This window comes from Oncorhynchus tshawytscha, linkage group LG01 (assembly GCF_018296145.1).
Source record: "Oncorhynchus tshawytscha isolate Ot180627B linkage group LG01, Otsh_v2.0, whole genome shotgun sequence".
NCBI classification, from domain to species: Eukaryota; Metazoa; Chordata; class Actinopteri; order Salmoniformes; family Salmonidae; genus Oncorhynchus; species Oncorhynchus tshawytscha.
Window position 1 is genome coordinate 76,396,643 of NC_056429.1, and position 20,707 is coordinate 76,417,349.

Below are 20,707 nucleotides of genomic sequence, written 5' to 3' on the forward strand. Positions count from 1 at the left end.
TCTGGACAAAGTGCTCGCACCTCATGAAGATGGATTACTGGGCTGAACACACTAACAAGTGGCTATTTGGACATAAATGATGGACTTTATGGAACAAATCAGTCATTTATTGTCGAACTTGGATTCCTGGGAGTGCCTTCTGATGAAGATCAAAGGTAAGTGAATATTGTGTTATTTCTAACTTCTGTTGACTCCAAAAAAGGCAGATATTTCTCTGGCTGGATTTTTTTTATTTTACCTTTATTTAACTAGAACAAATTCTTATTTTCAATGACTGCCTAGGAACAGTGGGTTAACTGCTGGGGATAACTGCGGTGGGTTAACTGCCTGTTCGGTATCGGTGTTAAAATCATTATCGGTCGACCTCTCGTTCTCATACCATGCGGAATTGAATAAAAACAAATCTAACATGGGGACTTTACATTTAAGAGGCGTGGTGCCACAAAATAAACAAATAAATAAAACAGCATACCACAGGTAAAACTGGATGCCAAATGCAATATCCCAGACTCATAAAGCACTAAAGGTATACAGATCACATTCACACGTTTTTAACAAGCCATTTTGCTCCCTAGAGGACTGGTGAAGTAGCCCAACACTAATGACAACTGGTTCGGTTTCAGTTAGCTTCTTAAAATAAATCAGTTTGTGAAGAAAAAAAAAGTGTCCAACCCGTCTGGGCTACACACTAATATGACCCCTCTGTGCAAAGGTGAGACTCTCACGAACACTGTTGTTTTGCTCTAGGACGCCTACAGGCCTCACAAGACTAGTCTGAAGGACACCCAGTAACAGTAGAACAATTTAATTGAAGTATATATATATATATATATGAGACTGTTTAGTTCCAAAAATATATCCTGAGCTTATCTCTCAGATATGTCAGACACTCAGAACAAACTGACTAAATTTTGAGGGGGGACTATCTGTTGTTCCATGTAGTGAATATATTATTCAATGAGTTTGTATGGGCTAATAGCAATAAGGCCAAATAAAATGTTTAAACAAAAACGTGTATATATTTTATACTTCAAGGGGTCTTCAAATTGATCAATTTTTGGAATGACCTTTAACACAGAATAAAACAATTATAGGGTAGTTAACATAAATGTAACATATGGATTTGCACACATCAAAAGTCCCAATGCAAAGTCACACCTCACTTCTCTATTTTTCAAGTTATTACTTAAACCAATCAGATTTCCCGAAACCACGTTGGGAATTGTTTGAGGTGATATAATATTTCCTGTAATGTAAACTCCAACTGAAATAACATCAAATGTATAACTTCAGCCAACAAATGTATTTTCAGCCAACAAGCAAATTTATTGTTACAAATCAACTTTACGTTAGCAATTGCCTGACTTGTGCAGTGCAATCAACACCTGGCTTACAGCTACAATAAAATAAACCAAAGTTTGGGAAATACATAACACTATCTAACCAGTTATCAAAGAATGTTAGCTATATGCAGTAATCCTAGCCAGCCTGCAAATGTTAGCCATTTCACCAAATAGCTATTAGCCTCGCCAATCACCACAGTTATGGTCAGCAAGCCAGAGCCCAACAACTGGGGACCAGCTAGACCACCACAACTAAAACATAACCACAGATCAAAAGCAAAGAGAGCAGAGACTTAGATTGTTGGCTGGGGCTCAGCCGACGATAAAACCTTTCAGAGAGTGCAGGTTGAGTTAGCTACAAATGCAAGGGGGGGGACTTCACCATGCTGAGGGAAATCTAATAGCAAGAAAATCTAAATTAGATAGATTCCAGATGTCAGTCAGCTAGTGTGCTAGCACTAAGCCAAGGAGGGAAAAGTTACAAAACTCCCATAGCCAACTCGACAGAGAATATGGTGAAAAGGTGACCAAAAGAAATAGAACAGACAAGGTGCTACACAATTAGAGCAATTGGTGGGAGCCCACGGCTAGAAGGCACCAGAGCCTGCCATGCTAACGGGTTCCCACTAGATAACAGTCATAAAATCTGAAGAGTATGAGGATTCTAACCTTCGCCAGCTACAGAGCTAGCATACGAACTTGGTAGCAGAGTAGATCCTCCATTTGACGTTGATAAATACTGCAGTGGGTAGTTTAGAAGATACATTTGTAATAACCCAAAAACATAAGTTTGTAGTTATAGGTGCCAGATCTTAGTTGTAGTCACGTTACTAACTCTGACCACATTGTTGTTACTTTGGTGAGTAAGAACTCATGCTTCATACCCTTTGACAAGATCCCCATAATGGTAGTGACTGCCCATTACTGCTTAACCATAATTTGTAAGCATTACTTTAAGTAATATACTGAAATATTGTTCGTTTTAACATCTTACCTTGCTTTAAAGTAGCCTAGCCAAAATCCAACCACAGAAAGGTGAGGGCAATTATTTTATAAAGACTTCCTATTAGTTTTCATAACTTTCTTTCATTGCCCAGAAGCCAAAGGCATAATCCTAGTCATTATCAACCAATCCTAGTTGTTACTATTAGATTCCCTCTCTTAACTGAAATTTTCATGTCTGTCACATATGGAACTACTCACATTCGGTGAACTGATTAGAACGGTGGTTTCCCGCAAATTGCATTTTGGCAAATGTTTGAAAATGGCTATTTATTAGCTGCTTCATTATACAGGAGTAGCATGTTCAATAATAGGCTATAGCATTTTGACTAAGATAGGCTTGCTATTGTTGCATGTTTTCATTAAGAGTCCATTTCTATGAAAAACAGGAATGACTGAAGAATGAAGCATCTGTTCAAGATGGCTTTGCTACACAGAAAGCAGCAATTGATTACTTCATTGTCACTGACTAAATCAGCAGACCTATAGTGCATTCGGAAATGATTCAGAACCCTCAACTTTTTCCACACTTTGTTATATTACAACTTAATTCTAAAATTGATTCAATTGTTTTTCCTCATCGATCTACACACAATACCCCATAATGACAAAGCAAATTTATAAAAAAAATGTAAGACATTTTTAATTTACAAGACCCTTAACTCAGGATTTTGTTGAATTAACTTTGGCAGCGATTACAGCTGGCACACCTGTATTTGGGGAGTTTCTCCCATTCTTCTCTATAGATCCTCTCAAGCTCTGTCAGGTTAGATGTGGAGCGTTGCTGCACATCCATTTTCAGGTCTCTCCAGAAATGTTCCATCGGGTTCATGTCCAGGCTCTGGCCAGGCCACTCAAGGACATTCAGAAACTTGTCCCGAAGCCACTCCTGCGTTGTCTTGGCTGTGTGCTTAGGGTCGTTGTCCTGCTGGAAGGTGAACCTTCACCCCAGTCTGAGGTCCTGAGCAGGTTTTTAATCAAGGATCTCTGTAATTTGCGCCGTTCATCTTTCCCTCGATCCTGACTAGTCTCCCAGTCCCTGCAGCTGAAAAAAATACCCATAGCATGCCGCAGCCATCATCATCATGCCAAATCGTGCTTTCATCAGACCAGAGCACTTTGTTTCTTATGGTCTGAGTCATTTAGGTACCTTTTGGCAAACTCCAAGTGGGCTGTCATGTGCCTTTTACTGAAGAGTGGCTTCCATCTGGCCACTCTACCACAAAGGCCTGATTGGTGGAATGCTGCAAAGATGGGAGAATTTCCAGAAGGACAACTATCTCCACAGAGGAATTCTGGAGTCCTGTCAGTGGCCATCGGGTTCTTGGTCACCTCCACCAATTGCTCAGTTTGACTAGGCGGCCAGCTCTAGGAAGAGTCTTGGTGGTTCCAAACTTCTTCCATGTAAGAGTGATGGAGGCCCCTGTATTCTTGGGGACCTTCAATGCTGCAGACATTTTTGGGTTCCCTTCCCCAGATCTGTGCCAACATTATCCCGTCTCGGTGCTCTATGGACAATTCCTTTTTGCATTGACATGTGTTAAGCTCGCTTGGACTCTGGAGTAGTGGAAACGCATTCTCTGGAGTTTTGAATCACGCTTCACCATCCGGCAGTCCGATGGACAAATCTGGGTTTGGCAGGTGCCAGGAGAAGGCTACCTGCCCTAATGCATAGTGCAAAATGTAAAGTTTGGGTCAAGCTAGGCCCCTTAGTTCCAGTGAAGGTAAATCTTACACTATAGCATACAATGACATACTAGACAATTCTGTGCTTCAAACATTGTGGAAACAGTTTGGGGAAGGCCCTTTCCTGTTTCAGCATGACAATACCCCATGCACAAAGCGAGGCCCATAAAGAAATTGTTTGTAGAGATCGGTGTGGAAGAACTTGACTGGCCTGCACTGAGCCCTGACCTCAACCCCTTCTTAAACCCTGGGGATGAATTGGAAAGCCAAATGTGACCCAGCCCTTATCTCCCAACATCAGTGCCCAACCTCACTAATGCTCGTGGCTGAAGGGAAGCAAGTCCCTGCAGCAATGTTCCAACATCTAGTGGAAAGCCTTCCTAGAAGAGTGGAGGCTGTTTTAGCAAAGGGGGACCAACTCCATATTAATGTCCATGATTTCTTAATGAGATGATCGACAAGCAGGTGTCCACATACCTTTTGTCATGTAGTGTAAATAGTTTGGAGGTGCATTTTCAAAAGGGTACAGTATAAATGCTTTTAGTACATAAGATAGGAGTAGTTAAGTAAAATCAATTGATTCATGCATTTGAAACGGTTTCCAAAATAGTAAAGTAAGCATGCTTCTAGTGCATAACATATAGTGGAGTAGTTGGAACCCTGACCTGTTCACTGGATGTGCTACTTTGTCCCGGACCTGCCGTTTCTACCGCGCTCTACCTCTGAATGCTCAGCTATGAAAAGCCAACTGACATTTACTCCCGAGGTGCTGATCTGTTGCACCCTCTTTAACCACTGGTATTATTATTATTATTATTATTAATTTGACCCTGCTAGTCATCTATGAATGTTAGAAAATCTTGAAGAATGATCTGGCCTTAATGGCCATGTACTCTTATAATCTCCACTCCGCCAAGTCAGAAGAGGACTGGCCACTCCTCGGAGCCTGGTTTTGCGCTGTCTTCCTAGGTTCCTGCCTTTCTATGGGAGTTTTTCCTAGCCACTGCTTCTACATAGGCATTACTTGCTCTTTGGGGTTTAAGGATGGGCATCTATCCATATAAGCACTTTGTGACAACTGCTGATGCATAAAGGGACTTAAATAGAATGTAATTGAGTAGTTGTACGACAAATACACTGAGTTAGCTGACAAAATACTTGAAAAGGTCCTTTCATCAAATCTCCAATATGGGATAAATGCCATTATTACGAATGCGATGTATGTGTATTTTCAAAATGGTACATAGCGTATTTGAAAGAGTATGTTAAACATTCACTGAGTCTGAAATACGGAATACATATTTTTAGAATATGAGATGAAACTAACCCAGTAATTACTTGTATTGGCAATCTACTTGAATTAGCTCTTCAATAAAAAAAATAACCATTCAAATATGATACATGATGATATTTGACAATAGGATATGATTAGAAATTCCAATTGTGGCTATACTAATCCGAATATGATTTTAAAATCAGACCCATGCCTTTATAAAGTAGTTTGATGTTTCTTTGTAGCAAGACTATTCCTGACCTAACTTACGTCATGACATCCAATTGCAATCATAGTTAAGTGCAATCTCAATCACTAAAGATGGTCTAACCGAACTACCGCGTGTTGTTTACAAAGCGAAACAAAATAAGGGTTAATAAAGTAGAGGTAAAGACAGTTTCAGGTTGGATATTCGAAAGATATTCGCCTGTAGTTTTCCTTACGTCCACCAACAGCAGTTAGGGACCGTCAACATAGTGACAAATCACATTTTTCAAATGTTAATAGCTCTTTAACCATTACTCCAAACACTTTCAAAACTGGTTGAAGCTAACCCGATGGCATAGACACACATTGCACACCCTTTAGCTTGTCCATTTTTATCTCACATGGTGTTACAAATTTTTAAAAATTTAGAATTTCAATAGCTCCTTGGTCATGTGACCTAGCGACTTCAAACAAGGTTCAGAATGTCCACTCAGTGGGCCTACACATTGCACACCCTTTAGTTTGTCCATTTCTATCTCACATGGTTTTCCATTAAATTTAAAATTTTGAATTTCAAATAGCTCCTTGGTCATGTGACCTACTGACCTTAAACAAGGTTCAGAATGTCCAGACTATCCCTTCATATTGCACACTGATGTTTGTCTACTTTCATCTCATGCTATTATATTTAAATCTGTATGCTTTGCAGGCCTTCATTTTACATGGGTGTTCAAAAAAATAAAAAAATAAAAACTTAAGTCAACAAATGTTTCATCCTCACAATAACGATCGTTCACATGGACACTGAAAAGATCCGCAAATGGCTGTGGAATGGATCAAGGACAGGAGAGGTGCTTAAAGGAAGGCGCTCAGGTAGGCCTCATGAAAAACAGTGTTTCATATGCTCTTTTTAATCACAGTAATAGGCAGTGATTTGTCAGTCACAGTGAGCTGTACATTAAGTGATACTGTACATTAAGACAAATCCTTCTACGTTGAGAATTAGAACACAGTTTACATAACCTGATAATGACTTGATATGAGTGCATTCACAACAAGCCACCTGCAGACAACTTAGAAAATGCAATATTGCATTTGAGGGTTAGTTTTTCTGATATAAATAGTTATGATGCATGGCCTACTATTTCTAACTGGGAAAATAAAATCGTACAGCTTTTGTGAGTAAAATCCTTTTTCCAAAATTGATTTAGGTACATTTTTGTGGAGAGGTATGAGGGTTGTGATACGGGTCATTTAATAATAAAATAATTTAAGGGATCAATACATTCTATATTGCTTCCCCAGTATCTGTATGAACCATCAGGCCAAGTGTTTTTGGTTGACCCTGCTGGGCAGAAAGAGAAGGGGGAATCGGAAGACGCTGCATTCAAATTCAGGTCTTAGTTATTCCATTGTACTGGATTTAATACATATTAGCATTTTACATACATTCATAAGTGTAATCATTTTTATGACATACTGTGAAAAACTCTTGGCTGCTGGCTCTGACCCTTTCAGACAAGCGAGAGCAGACTTGAACCACAGGGGTTCTCTGTAAAGAGAGGGTAATCCAAAAGGCACAGACACACCCCTTGACTTTCAATTGGCACCGTTGACCTGTATGTATTCTCTCCTGATTGGCTCTGTGGTGCAGTCTGGCAGTCTGACTAAAGTGCCAGAGGTATGAGGAGATGCATCCTCCTTTGTATTTATGGGAACAAATACTTCCTAACACTTTGGATCCTATTCTTGAACAGTTAGAAGACACAATGCATCAATGCAACAATTTGTTTTATTACTAATTACTGTCCATGAGTAACCCCAACCTTGTGGGTCTAAGGGGTTTGGGCCAATAAAGTGCCAACTCAATTCTACCACTGACTAGTCTCATGCCCCTATGAACGAAGACACAGGGCAATAGTTTTTAATCTAAACCAGCCCTTTTTTACTGGAGTACACCAACTCCTAATTGGGGCTCTTTTCTTGACACATAGTAGCAGTTTACCAGATAAGTCAAGAAGAACAAAAAGTATTTTGTTGTAAGGTGTATAACATCCTGTGCTGGCCCCATTGTCATATCCATTCTGGATTCTGAGTGATAAAATCATAGCTGAAAAATGATTTTATGTAAGTGCATACATTTTCCGCCAAGACAGAACTTCCAAAGGGGGTGGAGTTGCAATCTACTGCAGAGACAGCCTGCAGAGTTCTGTCATGCTATCCAGGTCTGTGCCCAAACAGTTCGAGCTTCTACTTTTAAAAATCCACCTTTCCAGAAATAAGTCTCTCTGTCGCTACTTGTTACAGACCCCCCTCAGCCCCCAGCTGCACCCAGGACACCATTTGTGAATTAATTGCCCCCCATTTATCTTCAGAGTTTGTTATGTTAGGTGACCTAAACTGGGACATGCTTAACACCTCGGCCGTCCTACAATCTAAACTAGATGCCCTCAATCTCATCCAAATTATCATGGAACCTACCAGGTACTACCCCAAATCCGTAAACTCGGGCACCCTCATAGATATCATCCTGACCAACCTGTCCTCTAAATACACCTCCGCTGTCTTCAACCAGGATCTCAGCGATCACTGCCTCATGTCCTGTGTCAGTAATGGGTCCGGTGTCAAACAACCACCCCTTGTCACAGTCAAACGCTCCCTAAAACACTTCAGCGAGCAGGGCTTTCTCATCGACCTGGCCCGGGTATCCTGGAAAGATATTGACCTCATTCCATCAGTAGAGGATGCCTGGTTATTCTTTAAAAGTGCTTTCCTCACCAACTTAAATAAGCATGCCCCATTCAAAAAAATGTAGACCCAGGAACAGATATAGCCCTTGGTTCAATCCAGACCGGACAGACCTTGACCAGCACAAAAACATAATGTGGCGTACTGCATTAGCATCGAATAGCCCCCACGATATGCAACTTTTCAGAGAAGTTAGGAACCAATATACACATGCAGTTAGGAAAGCTAAGGCTAGCTTTTCAAACAGAAATGTACATCCTGTAGCACAAACTCCAAAAAGATCTGGGATACGAAAGTCCATGGAAAATAAAAGCACCTCCTCCCAGCTGCCCACTTCACTGAGGCTAGGAAACACTGTCACCACCGATAAATCTACAATTATCAAGAATTTCAATAAGCATTTTTCTAAGGCTGGGCTTGGTTTCCACCTGGCTACCCCTACCCCGGTCAACAGCTCTGCACCCCCCACAGCAACTCGCCCAAACTCCCCCCATTTCTCCTTCACCCAAATCCATATAGCTGATGTTCTGAAAGATCTGCAAAATCTGGACACCTACAAATCAGCTGGGCTAGACAATCAGGACCCTCTTTCTAAAATTATCCGCCGCAATTGCTGCAACCCCTATTACTAGCCTGTTCAACCTCTTTCGTATCGTCTGAAATCCCCAAAGATTGGAAAGCTGCAGCGGTCATCCCCCTCTTCAAAGGGGGAAACACTCTAGACCCAAACTGTTACAGACCTATATCTATCCTACCCTGCCTTTCTAAGGTCTTCGAAAGCAAAGTTAACAAACAGATCACCGACCATTTCGAATCCCACCGTACCTTCTCCGCTATGCTATGGTTTCCAAGCTGGTCATGCGTGCACCTCAGCCACGCTCAAGAGCTTAAACGATATCATAATCGCCATCGACAAAAGACAATACTGTGCAGCCGTATACATCGACCAGGCCAAGGCTTTCGAATCTGTCAATCATAGCATTCTTATCGGCAGACTGAACAGCCTTGGCTTCTCAAATGATTGCCTCGCCTGGTTCACCAACTACTTCTCTGATAAGGTTCAGTGTGTCAAATGGGAGTGCCTGTTGTCCAGACCTCTGCCAGTCTCTGGGGATGCCACAGGGTTCAATTCTCGGGCCGACTATCTTCTCTGTATACATCAATGATGTAGCTCTTGCGGCTGGTGATTCTCTGATCCACCTCTACGCAGACGACACCATTCTGTACACTTCTGGCCCTTCTTGGAAACTGTGTCAACTAACCTCCAAACGAGCTTCAATGCCATACAACTCTCCTTCCGTGGCCTCCAACTGCTCTTAAATGGAAGTAAAACTAAATGCATGCTCTTCAACCGATCGCTGCCCGCATCTGCCCACCCGTCTATCATCACTACTCTGGACGGTTCTGACTATGAGGAGAACTACAAATACCTAGGTTAGACTGTAAACTCTCCTTCCAGACTCATATTAAGCAACTCCAATCCAAAATAAAATCTAGAAAAGGATTCCTATTTCGCAACAAAGCATCCTTCACTCATGCTGCCAAACTAACCCCCGTAAAACTGACGATCCTCGACTTCGGCGATGTCATTTACAAAATAGCCTCCAACACTCTACACAGCAAATTGGATGCAGTTTATCACAGTGCCATCCGATTCATAAACAGAGCCCCATATACTACCCACCACTGCAACCTGCGACCAGTGTTAGGGTTAGAGCGCCGACAGCGATGGCCACCTCGCTTCGAGATTCCTAGGAAACTATGCAGTATTGAGTTTTTTTACGTGTTATTGCTTACATTGGTACCCCAGGTAATCTTAGGTTTCATTACATACAGTCAGGAGGAACTACTGAATATAAGAGCAACATCAACTCACCATCATTACGACCAGGAATATGACTTTCCCGAAGCGGATCCTGTGTTTTGCCTTCCACCCAGGACAATGGATCGGAACCCAGCCGGCGACCCAAAACAACAACGCCGTAAAAGGGCCAAATGAAGCGGTCTTCTGGTCAGGCTCCGGAGACGGGCACATCGCGCACCACTCCCTAGCATACTATTCGCCAATGTCCAGTCTCTTGACAACAAGGTTGATGAAATCCGAGCAAGGGTAGCATTCCAGCGAGACAGAGACTGTAACGTTCTTTGCTTCACGGAAACATGGCTCACTCGAGAGACTCTTTCGGAGTTGGCGCAGCCAGCTGGTTTCTTCAGGCATCGCTCCGACAGAAACAAGCATCTTTCTGGTAAGAAGAGGGGCGGGGGGGTATGCCTTATGAATAACGAGATGTGGTGTGATAACATACAGGAACTCAAGTCCTTCTGTTCACCTGACTTGTCGACCGCATTATCTACCAAGGGAATTCTCTTCGATTATAATCACAGCCGTATATATTCCCCCCAAGCAGAAACATCGATGGCCCAGAACAAACTTTATTTGACACTATGTAAACTGGAAACCACATATCCTGAGGCTGCATTCATTGTAGCTGGGGATTTTAACAAGGCTAATCTGAAAACAAGACTCCCTAAATTCTATCAGCATATCAATTGCGCAACCAGGGCTGATAAAACCCTGGATCATTGTTATTCTTACTTTACAACGCATATAAGGCCCCCCCCCCTGCACTCCTTTCGGAAAAGCTGACCACAACTCCATTTTGTTGCTTCCAGCCTACAGGCAGAGACTAAAACAAGAAGCTCCCGCGCTCAGGCCTGTTCAACACTGGTCCGACCAATCTGATTCCACGCTTCAAGACTGATTCGGTGAGCGAGTTCATTAGGAAGTGGATCGGCGATGTTATACAAAGAGCAACGATTAAAACATTGCCAAACCAGAAACCGTGGATTGATGGCAGCATTTGTGCGAAACGAAAAGCACGAACCACTGCTTTTAACCAGGGCAAGATGACCGGAAACATGACTGAATACAAACAGTGTCTCTTTTCCCTCCGCAAGGCAATCAAACAAGCTAAGCGTCAGTAGAGACAAAGTAGAGTCGCAATTCAACAGCTCAGACACAAGAGGTATGTGGCAGGGTCTACAGTCAATCGCGGATTACAAAAAGAAAACCAGCCCCGTCGCGGACCAGAATGTCTTGCTCCCAGGCAGACTAAACTTTTTGCTCGCTTTGAGGACAATACAGTGCCACTGACACGGCCCGCTACCAAAACCTGCGGACTCTCCTTCACTGCAGCCGACATGAGTAAAACATTTAAACGTGTTAACCCTCGCAAGGCTGCAGGCCCAGACGGCAGGCCCAGACGGCATCCCCAGCCGCATCCTCAGAGCATGCGCAGACCAGCTGGCTGGCTGGTGTTTACGGACATATTCAATCAATCCTTATCCCAGTCTGCTGTTCCCACATGCTTCAAGAGGGCCACCATTGTTCCTGTTCCCAAGAAAGCTAAGGTAACTGAGCTAAATGACTACCGTCCCGCAGCACCCACTTCCATCATCATGAAGTGCTTTGAGAGACTAGTGTCGTGTCTTTGGCTATGCCGGATTAAGTGATATGACATGCTATTCTATAAAATAATTTCTCCGTAATTAATATCACCTGATTGAGCTAATCATGTAAATGTAATTAACTAGAGAGTTGGGCACCACAAAATAATATTTAAAGAACTGTTATCTTCTGAATAAACTCTTAAAGACCTAGTAATATTTTACATCAATAGCAGTCAACATTAATCTTCATCTTACTTCAGTCTCATCTGAAAGTTGTAAATTCTTGGTTATCTGCAAGAACCCTGGCTAACAATTTGAATCAGCAATACAAAAAAATGGGTTTAATCAGTTATTTACTAAATACCTAACTACTCAAACACATAATTAAGTCATAACTTGATTACAAATTACGTCATAAAGGAAAGCGTCCCTAGCGGGCGGAACAGATATGACAGCTTGTTACAAAGGAAAAGGGTCTGGGTTGAGTGAAAGAGCAGGAGACAGAGGAACAAAGGAAAAACAATCTGTGCTATCGGAAATACATGTTTGAAAAGCGTGTTTGAAAAGTTGCTATCGTAAATGCATTCTAAATTACCGCCCATTTGGAAAAGGAAAATGCAATAAATATTTACTCTGAGCTGCGCTTCAATAAGTTGGTGGTAGATGGAAGACCGTGTTGCCAAACCAAGTCCTTTGAAGAATGTCTATGGTGGTCAATTGTATATGTTGTAGTAACGTTGTTGTGTGGTAGATGGGATACTCTGTCTGTTCCTTCCTAACCTGCGTTTGCAGCTGCGGTCTCTAACTCAACGGCTAGGAGGTATCACTTGTGTCGCGAATAAGAGTTCAAAGTTCATACCATTCGCAACCAAAGCTCATGCGGATGTTGGCTTCATTCTGTAGTTATTATCTGAACCATTCTGACATCGGACCGTCGTCCTCACATCAAATCAAATTTTATTTGTCACATACACATGGTTAGCAGATGTTAATGCGAGTGTAGCAAAATGCTTGTGCTTCTAGTTCCGACAATGCAGTAATAACGAGCAAGTAATCTAACTAACAATTCCAAAAAAAACTACTGTCATACACAGTGTAAGGGGATAAAGAATATGTACATAAGGATATATGAATGAGTGATGGTACAGAGCAGCATAGGCAAGATACAGTAGATGATATCGAGTACAGTATATACATATGAGATAAGTATGTAAACCAAGTGGCATAGTTAAAGTGGCTAGTGATACATGTATTACATAAGGGTACATGTATTACATAAGGGAACAGGAAGTTATGTTGACATCAAGGCTTTATATAGGAAGGGAGAAGAGGGCGTGTTTGAAAAGTTTTATAGCTCATGTCCCTTCACAGGGACGGGTCACTGATTGAGCAGCCCTATCTTATGAAAATCCAAATCTCTCATTTTAGAAGGTAAAATCACATCTCATCCCATCACAAATAATTTAATATTCAAACATTTAAATTGAACAACAATTCCATGTGAATCCGATAACTGATGTGTAGACTTTGTCATCTTATCATTGATGAGAATGTCTCAGATGATAACCGAACTGACCACATATTCATTAACCTCTTGAACCTCTGGGGGCAGTATTTCATTTTTGGATGAAAAACGTTCCCGTTTTAAACAAGATATTTTGTCACGAAAATATGCTCAACTATGCATATAATTGACAGCTTTGGAAAGAAAACACTGACGTTTCCAAAACTGCAAAGATATTGTCTGTGAGTGCCACAGAACTAATGCTACAGGCGAAACCAAGATGAAATTTCATACAGGAAGTGAGCCAGATTTTTGAGGTGCTGTGTTCCAATGTCTCCTTATATGGCTGTGAATGCGCAAGGAGAGCCCCTACACTGTCGTTTCCCCAAGGTGTTTGCAGCATTGTGACGTATTTGTAGGCATATCATTGGAAAATTGACCATAAGAGACTACATTTACCAGGTGTCCGCTCTGTGTCCTCCGTCGAAACTATTGCGTAATATCCAGGTGCGTGCATGTTTCCATTTTGAACAGAGGAGAAACCAAACTGCCACGAGTGACTTATCATCGAATAGATATGTGAAAAACACCTTGAGGATTGATTCTAAACAACGTTTGCCATGTTTGTCGATATTATGGAGTTAATTTGGAAAAAAGTTTGCGTTGTAATGACTGAATTTTCGGGGGTTTTTCTCAGCCAAACGTGATGAACAAAACAGAGCGATTTCTCCTACACAAATAATATTTTGGGAAAAACTGAACATTTGCTATCTAACTGAGTCTCCTCATTGAAAACATCCGAAGTTCTTCAAAGGTAAATGATTTTATTTGAATGCTTTTCTTGTTTTTGTGAAAATGTTGCCTGCTGAATGCTAGGCTTAATGCTATGCTAGCTATCAATACTCTTACACAAATGCTTGTGTAGCTATGGTTGAAAAGCATTTTTTGAAAATCTGAGATGACAGTGTTGTTAACAAAAGGCTAAGCTTGTGAGCCAATATATTTATTTCATTTCATTTGCGATTTTCATGAATAGTTAACGTTGCGTTATGGTAATGAGCTTGAGGCTATAATTACGCTCCCGGATACGGGATTGCTCGTCGCAACAGGTTAACACCATAGTACCCTCCAAACTCGTCAACAAGCTCGAGACCTGTGCAACTGGGTACTGGACTTCGACGGGCCGCCCCCAGGTGGTGAGGGTAGGTAACAACATCTCCACCCCGCTGATCCTCAACACTGTGGCCCCACAAGGGTGCGTTCCGTGCCCAGTCATGTACTCCCTGTTCACCCACGACTGCGTGGCCATGCACGCCTCCAACTCAATCATCAAGTTTGCGGACGACACTACAGTGCTAGGCTTGATTACCAACAACGGCGAGACGGCCTACAGGGAGGAGGTGAGGGCCCTCGGAGTGTGGTGTCAGGAAAATAACCTCACACTCAACGTCAACAAAACTAAGGAGATGATTGTGGACTTCAGGAAACAGCAGAGGGAGCACCCCCTATCCTCATTGACAGGACTGTAGTGGAGAGGGTAGTAAGTTAAGTTCCTCTGCGTACACATCACGGACAAACTGAATTGGTCCCATACAGACAGTATTGTGAAGAAGGCGCAGCAGCGCCTCTTCAACCTCAGGAGGCTGAAGAAATTTGGCTCGTCACCAAAAGCACACAAACTTCTACAGATGCACAATCGAGAGCATCCTGTCGGGCTGTATCACCGGCTGGTACGGCACCTGCTCCGCCCACAATCATAAGGCTCTCCAGAGGGTAGTGAGGTCTGCACAACGCATCACCGGGGGCAAACTACTTGTCCCCAAGGACACCTACACCACCCGATGTCACAGGAAGGCCATAAAGATCAACAAGGACAACAACCACCCGAGCCACTGCCTGTTCACCCCGCTATCATCCAGAAGGCGAGGTCAGTACAGGTGCATCAAAGCTGGGACCGAGACTGAAAAACAGCTTCTATCTCAAGGCCATCAGACTGTTAAACAGCCAACACTAACATTGAGTGGCTGCTGCCAACATACTGACTCAACTCCAGCCACTTTAATAATGGAAATTGATACATTTTTTGCATCACTAGCCACTTTAAACTATACCACTATGTTCACATACCTTACTCAACTCATATGTATATACTGCAAAAATCACTGAAGCTGGAGACTCATGTCTCCCTCACTATCTTTAAGCGTCAGCTGTCAGAGCAGCTAACAGATCATTGCACCTGTACGTAGCCCATCTATAAATAGCCCATCCAACTACCTCATCCCCATATTTTTTATATATTTTTTGCCCCTTTGCACCACAATAGCTCTACTTGCACATTCATCTTCTGCACATCTCACTCGTGTTTATTTGCGAAGTTGTATTTCGCCACTAAGGCCGATTTATTGCCTCACCTCCCTAATCTTAATTTGCACACATTGGATATAGACTTTTGTATTGTGTTGACTGTACATTTGTTTATTCCATGTGTAACTCTGTTGTTTGTGTCACACTGCTTTGCTTTATCTTAGCCAGGTCGCAGTTGTAAATGAGAACTTGTTCACAACTGGCTTACCTGTTTGAATAAAGGTGAAATTAAAAAATACTGTATGTGGGAGCGTCTTATGTCCGTCCTACACGTAGTGTTGGTACATGGAATATTCCTCAACAGCATATATCATAAATTGCTATTGCAATTAGAAGTATTATGTTCAACAACTGACATTTTCAGATATTATTTTGACAAACACACTTTGGTGCTTACAATTCATTCTCTATTGTCATAGATTTGTTGGGCACTGTCATCTGATCTTTGTGATATGACTTTCTTTAAGCACGTACTGATGAAACCTTCACTTAATATTTTTTTTCTTAAAGTCTACAAACGCTCTACAGTCGTGGCCAAAAGTTTTGAGAATGACACAAATATTAATTGCCACAAAGTTTGCTGCTTCAGTGTCTTTAGATATTTTTGTCAGATGTTACTCTGGAATACTGAAGCATAATTACAAGCATTTCATAAGTGACAAAGGCTTTTATTGACAATTACATGAAGTTGATGCAAAGAGTCAATATTTACAGTGTTGACCCTTCTTTTTCAACACCTCTGCAATCTGTCATGGCATGCTGTCAATTAACTTCTGGGCCCCATCCTGACTGATGGCAACCCATTCTTGCATAATCAATGCTTGGAGTCTGTCAGAATTTGTGGGGTTTTGTTTGTCCACCAGCCTCTTGAGGATTGACCACAAGTTCTCAATGGGATTAGGGTCTGGGGAGTTTCCTGACCATGGACCCAAAATATCAATGTTTTGTTCCCCGAGCCACTTAGTTATCACTTTTGCATTATGGCAAGGTGCTCCATCATGCTGGAAAAGGCATTGTTCATCACCAAACTGTTCCTGGATGGTTGGGAGAAGTTGCTCTCGGAGGATGTGTTGGTACCATTCTTTATTCATGGATGTGTTCTTAGACAAAATTGTGAGTGAGCCCACTCCCTTGGCTGAGAAGCAACCCCACATGAATGGTATCAGGATGCTTTACTGTTGGCATGACACAGGACTGATGGTAGCACTCACCTTGTCTTCTCTGGACAAGCTTTTTTTCCAGATGCCCCAAACAATCAGAAAGGGGATTCATCAGAGAAAATGACTTTACCCCTGTCCTCAGCAGTCCAATCCCTGTACCTTTTGCAGAATATCAGTCTGTCCCTGATGTTTTTCCTGGAGAGAAGTGGCTTCTTTGCTGCCATTCTTGACACCGGGCCATCCTCAACGTCTTCACCTCACTGGCTGTGCAGATGCACTCACACCTGCCTGCTGCCATTCCTGAGCAAGCTCTGTACTGGTGGTGCACCGATCCCGCAGCTGAATCAACTTTAGGAGACTGTCCTGGCGCTTGCTGGACTTTCTTGGGCGCCCTGAAGCCTTCTTTACAACAATTGTACAGCTCTCCTTGAAGTTCTTGATGATCCGATAAATGGTTGATTTAGGTGCAATCTTACTGGCAGCAATATCATTGCCTGTGAAGCCCTTTTTGAGCAAAGCAACGATGATGGTACGTGTTTCCTTTTAGGTAACAATGATTGACCGAGGAAGAACAATGATCCCAAGCACCACCCTCGCTTTGAAGCTTCCAGTCTGTTATTTGAACTCAATCAGCATGACAGAGTGATCTCCAGCCTTGTCCTCGTCAACACTCACACCTGTGTTAACGAGAGAATCACTGACATGTCAGCTGGTCCTTTTGTGGCAGGGCTGAAATGCAGTGGAAATTGTTTTTTTGGGGATTCAAATCAAATCTATGTCACATACATGGTTAGCAGATGTTAATGCGAGTGTAGTGAAATGCTTGTGCTTTTAGTTCCGACAATGCAGTAATAACCAACGATTAATCTAACAATTCCAAAAACTACTACCTTATACACAAGTGTAAAGGGATAAAGAATATGTACATAAAGATATATGAATGAGTGATGGTACATACCCCATCCACACTGAAGAGGCTCTGAAATGTACATCGACCAGGATAAAGAGAAAGTTAACTTCAATTAAGTATGAAACATTTCAGTGTTAAGTGTCTTTTGACATGCTGGAAAAGATTAAAGGTCTACAATTTGTTTAATTTGTCAATATTATATTTTTATTCATTGATTTACTGGCCACAATTACTGTGGTTACATGTTCAATATATGTCTTGACAAGCAAACCCACTGCAGTCTACCTCACTAGCTCACTCTCCATCCCTGCTTTGGACAATTAATAGCATGACTCTCGTACTTTGCCCTTTTCCTTTATGGTTGATATTAACGACGAAAGGAGATATTATCTGTCTCTCTCCTATTGTGTACCACTGATAAATACTGTGGAAAACAAAAAAAAACAGGGTACTTAGAACAACCAATTATTGTAGATAAATATTAAAGATAAGGGTACACACAACACTGACTGAACCCCCTAATTGTCAAACTAATAATAATGTACAACAATATAGAAGATGCATGACTAGACGTTTTGCAATATGGTGTATATCCACTGCATGCTTAGGTGTGTAATTGACATTGACAAGGAGCTAATGTACATTTTTCGTAGTTAAAAATTTGCGTTACACCGCGTGATTTTACAGTACACAAACAAGAGTGTGCAATATAGAAGGGTAGTCAGCGGACATTAGGTCACATGACCAAGGAGCTATTGAAATTCTACATTTTGAAAAATTCATGTAAAACCATATGAGATAAATATTGATAAACTAAAGGGTGTGCAATATAGAAGAGTAGTAAGTGGACATTCTGAACCTTGTTTGAAGTAAGTATTTCACATGACCAAGGAGCTATTGAAACTTTACATTTGGAAAAATTCATGTAAAATCTTGTGAGATGAAAATTGACAAACTAAAGGGTTTGCAATATAGAAGAGTAGTAAGTGGACATTCTGAACCTTGTTTGAAGTAAGTATATCACATGACCAAGGAGCTATTGAAATTTGAATGTAAAAAAGTTTGTACTTTGTTCACGCTCCCTAACTAATTCAACTAGGAATACAAAACGCTGCTCACATTTCCACATGCTTATTAGCTTTGGAAAGCAAATTCATGTCTACATCGTGAAAATAAGACCTGTGGAATGTTGTGCGCAACTTTTCCAACATCATGACACTTACTTGGAGTCTGTGGCTCAAGTGGTTTGAAAGCGCGATTATCCGTCGAATATCGAACTTGAAACTGTTTTTTACCTCGGTGAATAAAGTCGATACAAATTCACTTCACTTTTTGAATCATGTAACTGGGTGTAAACATCACGTCATCATACAATTCACTGGCAACACTAAATATGTTCAGAAGAGGTTCATAGATCGGAGATTCTCTCCTTTCAAGCATATTCCGCGTGATACCATAATGTACAGTGTATGCGCGCACTTAAATTCTACAGCTCGTATGGCTTGACCGATCATTTTCAGGATAGGTTGACTGCAGTGAGGATTCCCCACGTGCAATCAGCTATCGTATAGCAAGCCAGGAGGCAATACAGGTTGCATGGAATTCCATTTAGGACCTAACAGTTTAATGTGAGTGTTTAAAATTCCATTTAGGACCTAACAGTTTAATGTGAGTGTTTAAAATGAAATGCAGGCCTACTCACCTCCACCCCGGTATAGTTTTCGAAGAAAAATAGGACGAGGCTCTGGTATATGTTATAGAGGTGGTCGTCCATCCTGCGGTATAGTCTTGATGGGAGGACAGCGGTAAGCACACGACATGCACCCCATGACAGCACATAAACCGGAGCTGTGCCTAGCATTACCACTGCAGGAAACCAGTACCGCAACGAGTATGTGTGCACAACCAGGGAGAGCAGCATTCTGTACTACTGCACACTTATAGCTAGTTCAACTAGCTATAACTATAAGATATGCATGTTCACTTCTCGGTTTACTATTTCCGGTTGAAAGTAAGCTAGGATGAGAAGTTGCAAATATAGCTTATACAACGGCCACATAGTAACACCACATGTCAACGTTATGAATATCGCAACAGCTCAATGTAACAACCAGCAAACGACATCGAATCTCCGATAGCCAGCTAACTTTACCTAGCTAGCGAAGCTGACTTACTTTGCGGCTAAACACTGTTCAACCGCACATGAACCAAACGAATGGTTTCGTACAAAACCACGCTTAAAACAGCAGTGGTAAATCATTACTACATGCTTAGCATTTAAATTCTCCTCGGTCAACAGTGAAGTGTTAGTTCAAAAACTACCTCTACCAAAGTCACACAAGCCTCCTCATGGACTCAATGGGGAAATCTCAATCACATTCTCCTCGTCTCCTCAAAACCCATTGGAGGAGTAGGTCGGAGGGGCAGGACTTCTGGCTCTCTCGTCCAATGTGGTTTGAGGAGGGAAGAAGCAATTGCGATTGGTCCGTGCTATCCGGTATCATTGGGACGTCTCTACTCCACTGAAGTTAACATTTTAAATTCAATTTTAAATTAATAAAGTAGGGGTTAAGGTCGGGACATCCCAATGATCCCGCTTAGCACTGGGTATTGAAATTATATCCATGTTTAATAATGATTCATGATATCTGGGGTCCTTGGGGCTTCTATACCCTAAACTTCATCCATACCACGCTGCAGTAGAGAACGACCAGTTGAAACACCGGAAGGGTTGTAGGACGCTACCAGCATCGCTACTTCCCTTTAAATACGTATTTCGTTGCTTGAAGCCACACCCACCAAACGGGAGCAAACGTCTTGTTTACACTGACAGGGTTTTGGTACACCAGAATTACATTACACATGATCACACCGACAGCATCATTGCATTTTTGTACACTAGTACATTAATTTCGAATGGAATGCTGAGTTTGCCTTGCAGCATTGTGTTGCAGAGGCAGTTGCAGTATGTTCTGTGATGCATATGTTGGATTTATATATATTTTTTGCATCAAACTATGCATAGAAATGGTAGCAGAACGTGAATGTTGAACTTCTGTT

The 20,707-nt window shown here is 41.7% G+C and overlaps 1 protein-coding gene across 3 annotated transcripts in view; it reads right to left on the reverse strand.

Annotated features, from left to right (window-relative positions):
• LOC112257022 (1-acyl-sn-glycerol-3-phosphate acyltransferase epsilon) overlaps window positions 1–20,390 on the reverse strand; it is a 53,276-nt gene extending 32,886 nt beyond the window's left edge. For 2 of the 3 annotated variants that reach the window (XM_024430608.2, XM_024430622.1), the window contains exon 1: window positions 19,350–20,327. In XM_024430608.2, coding sequence (XP_024286376.1) covers window positions 19,350–19,568 — 219 coding nt within the window. In that variant the 5' untranslated portion in view covers window positions 19,569–20,327. The other variant, XM_024430615.2, reaches the window with a different exon arrangement.
• Window positions 20,391–20,707: the final 317 nt, after the last annotated feature.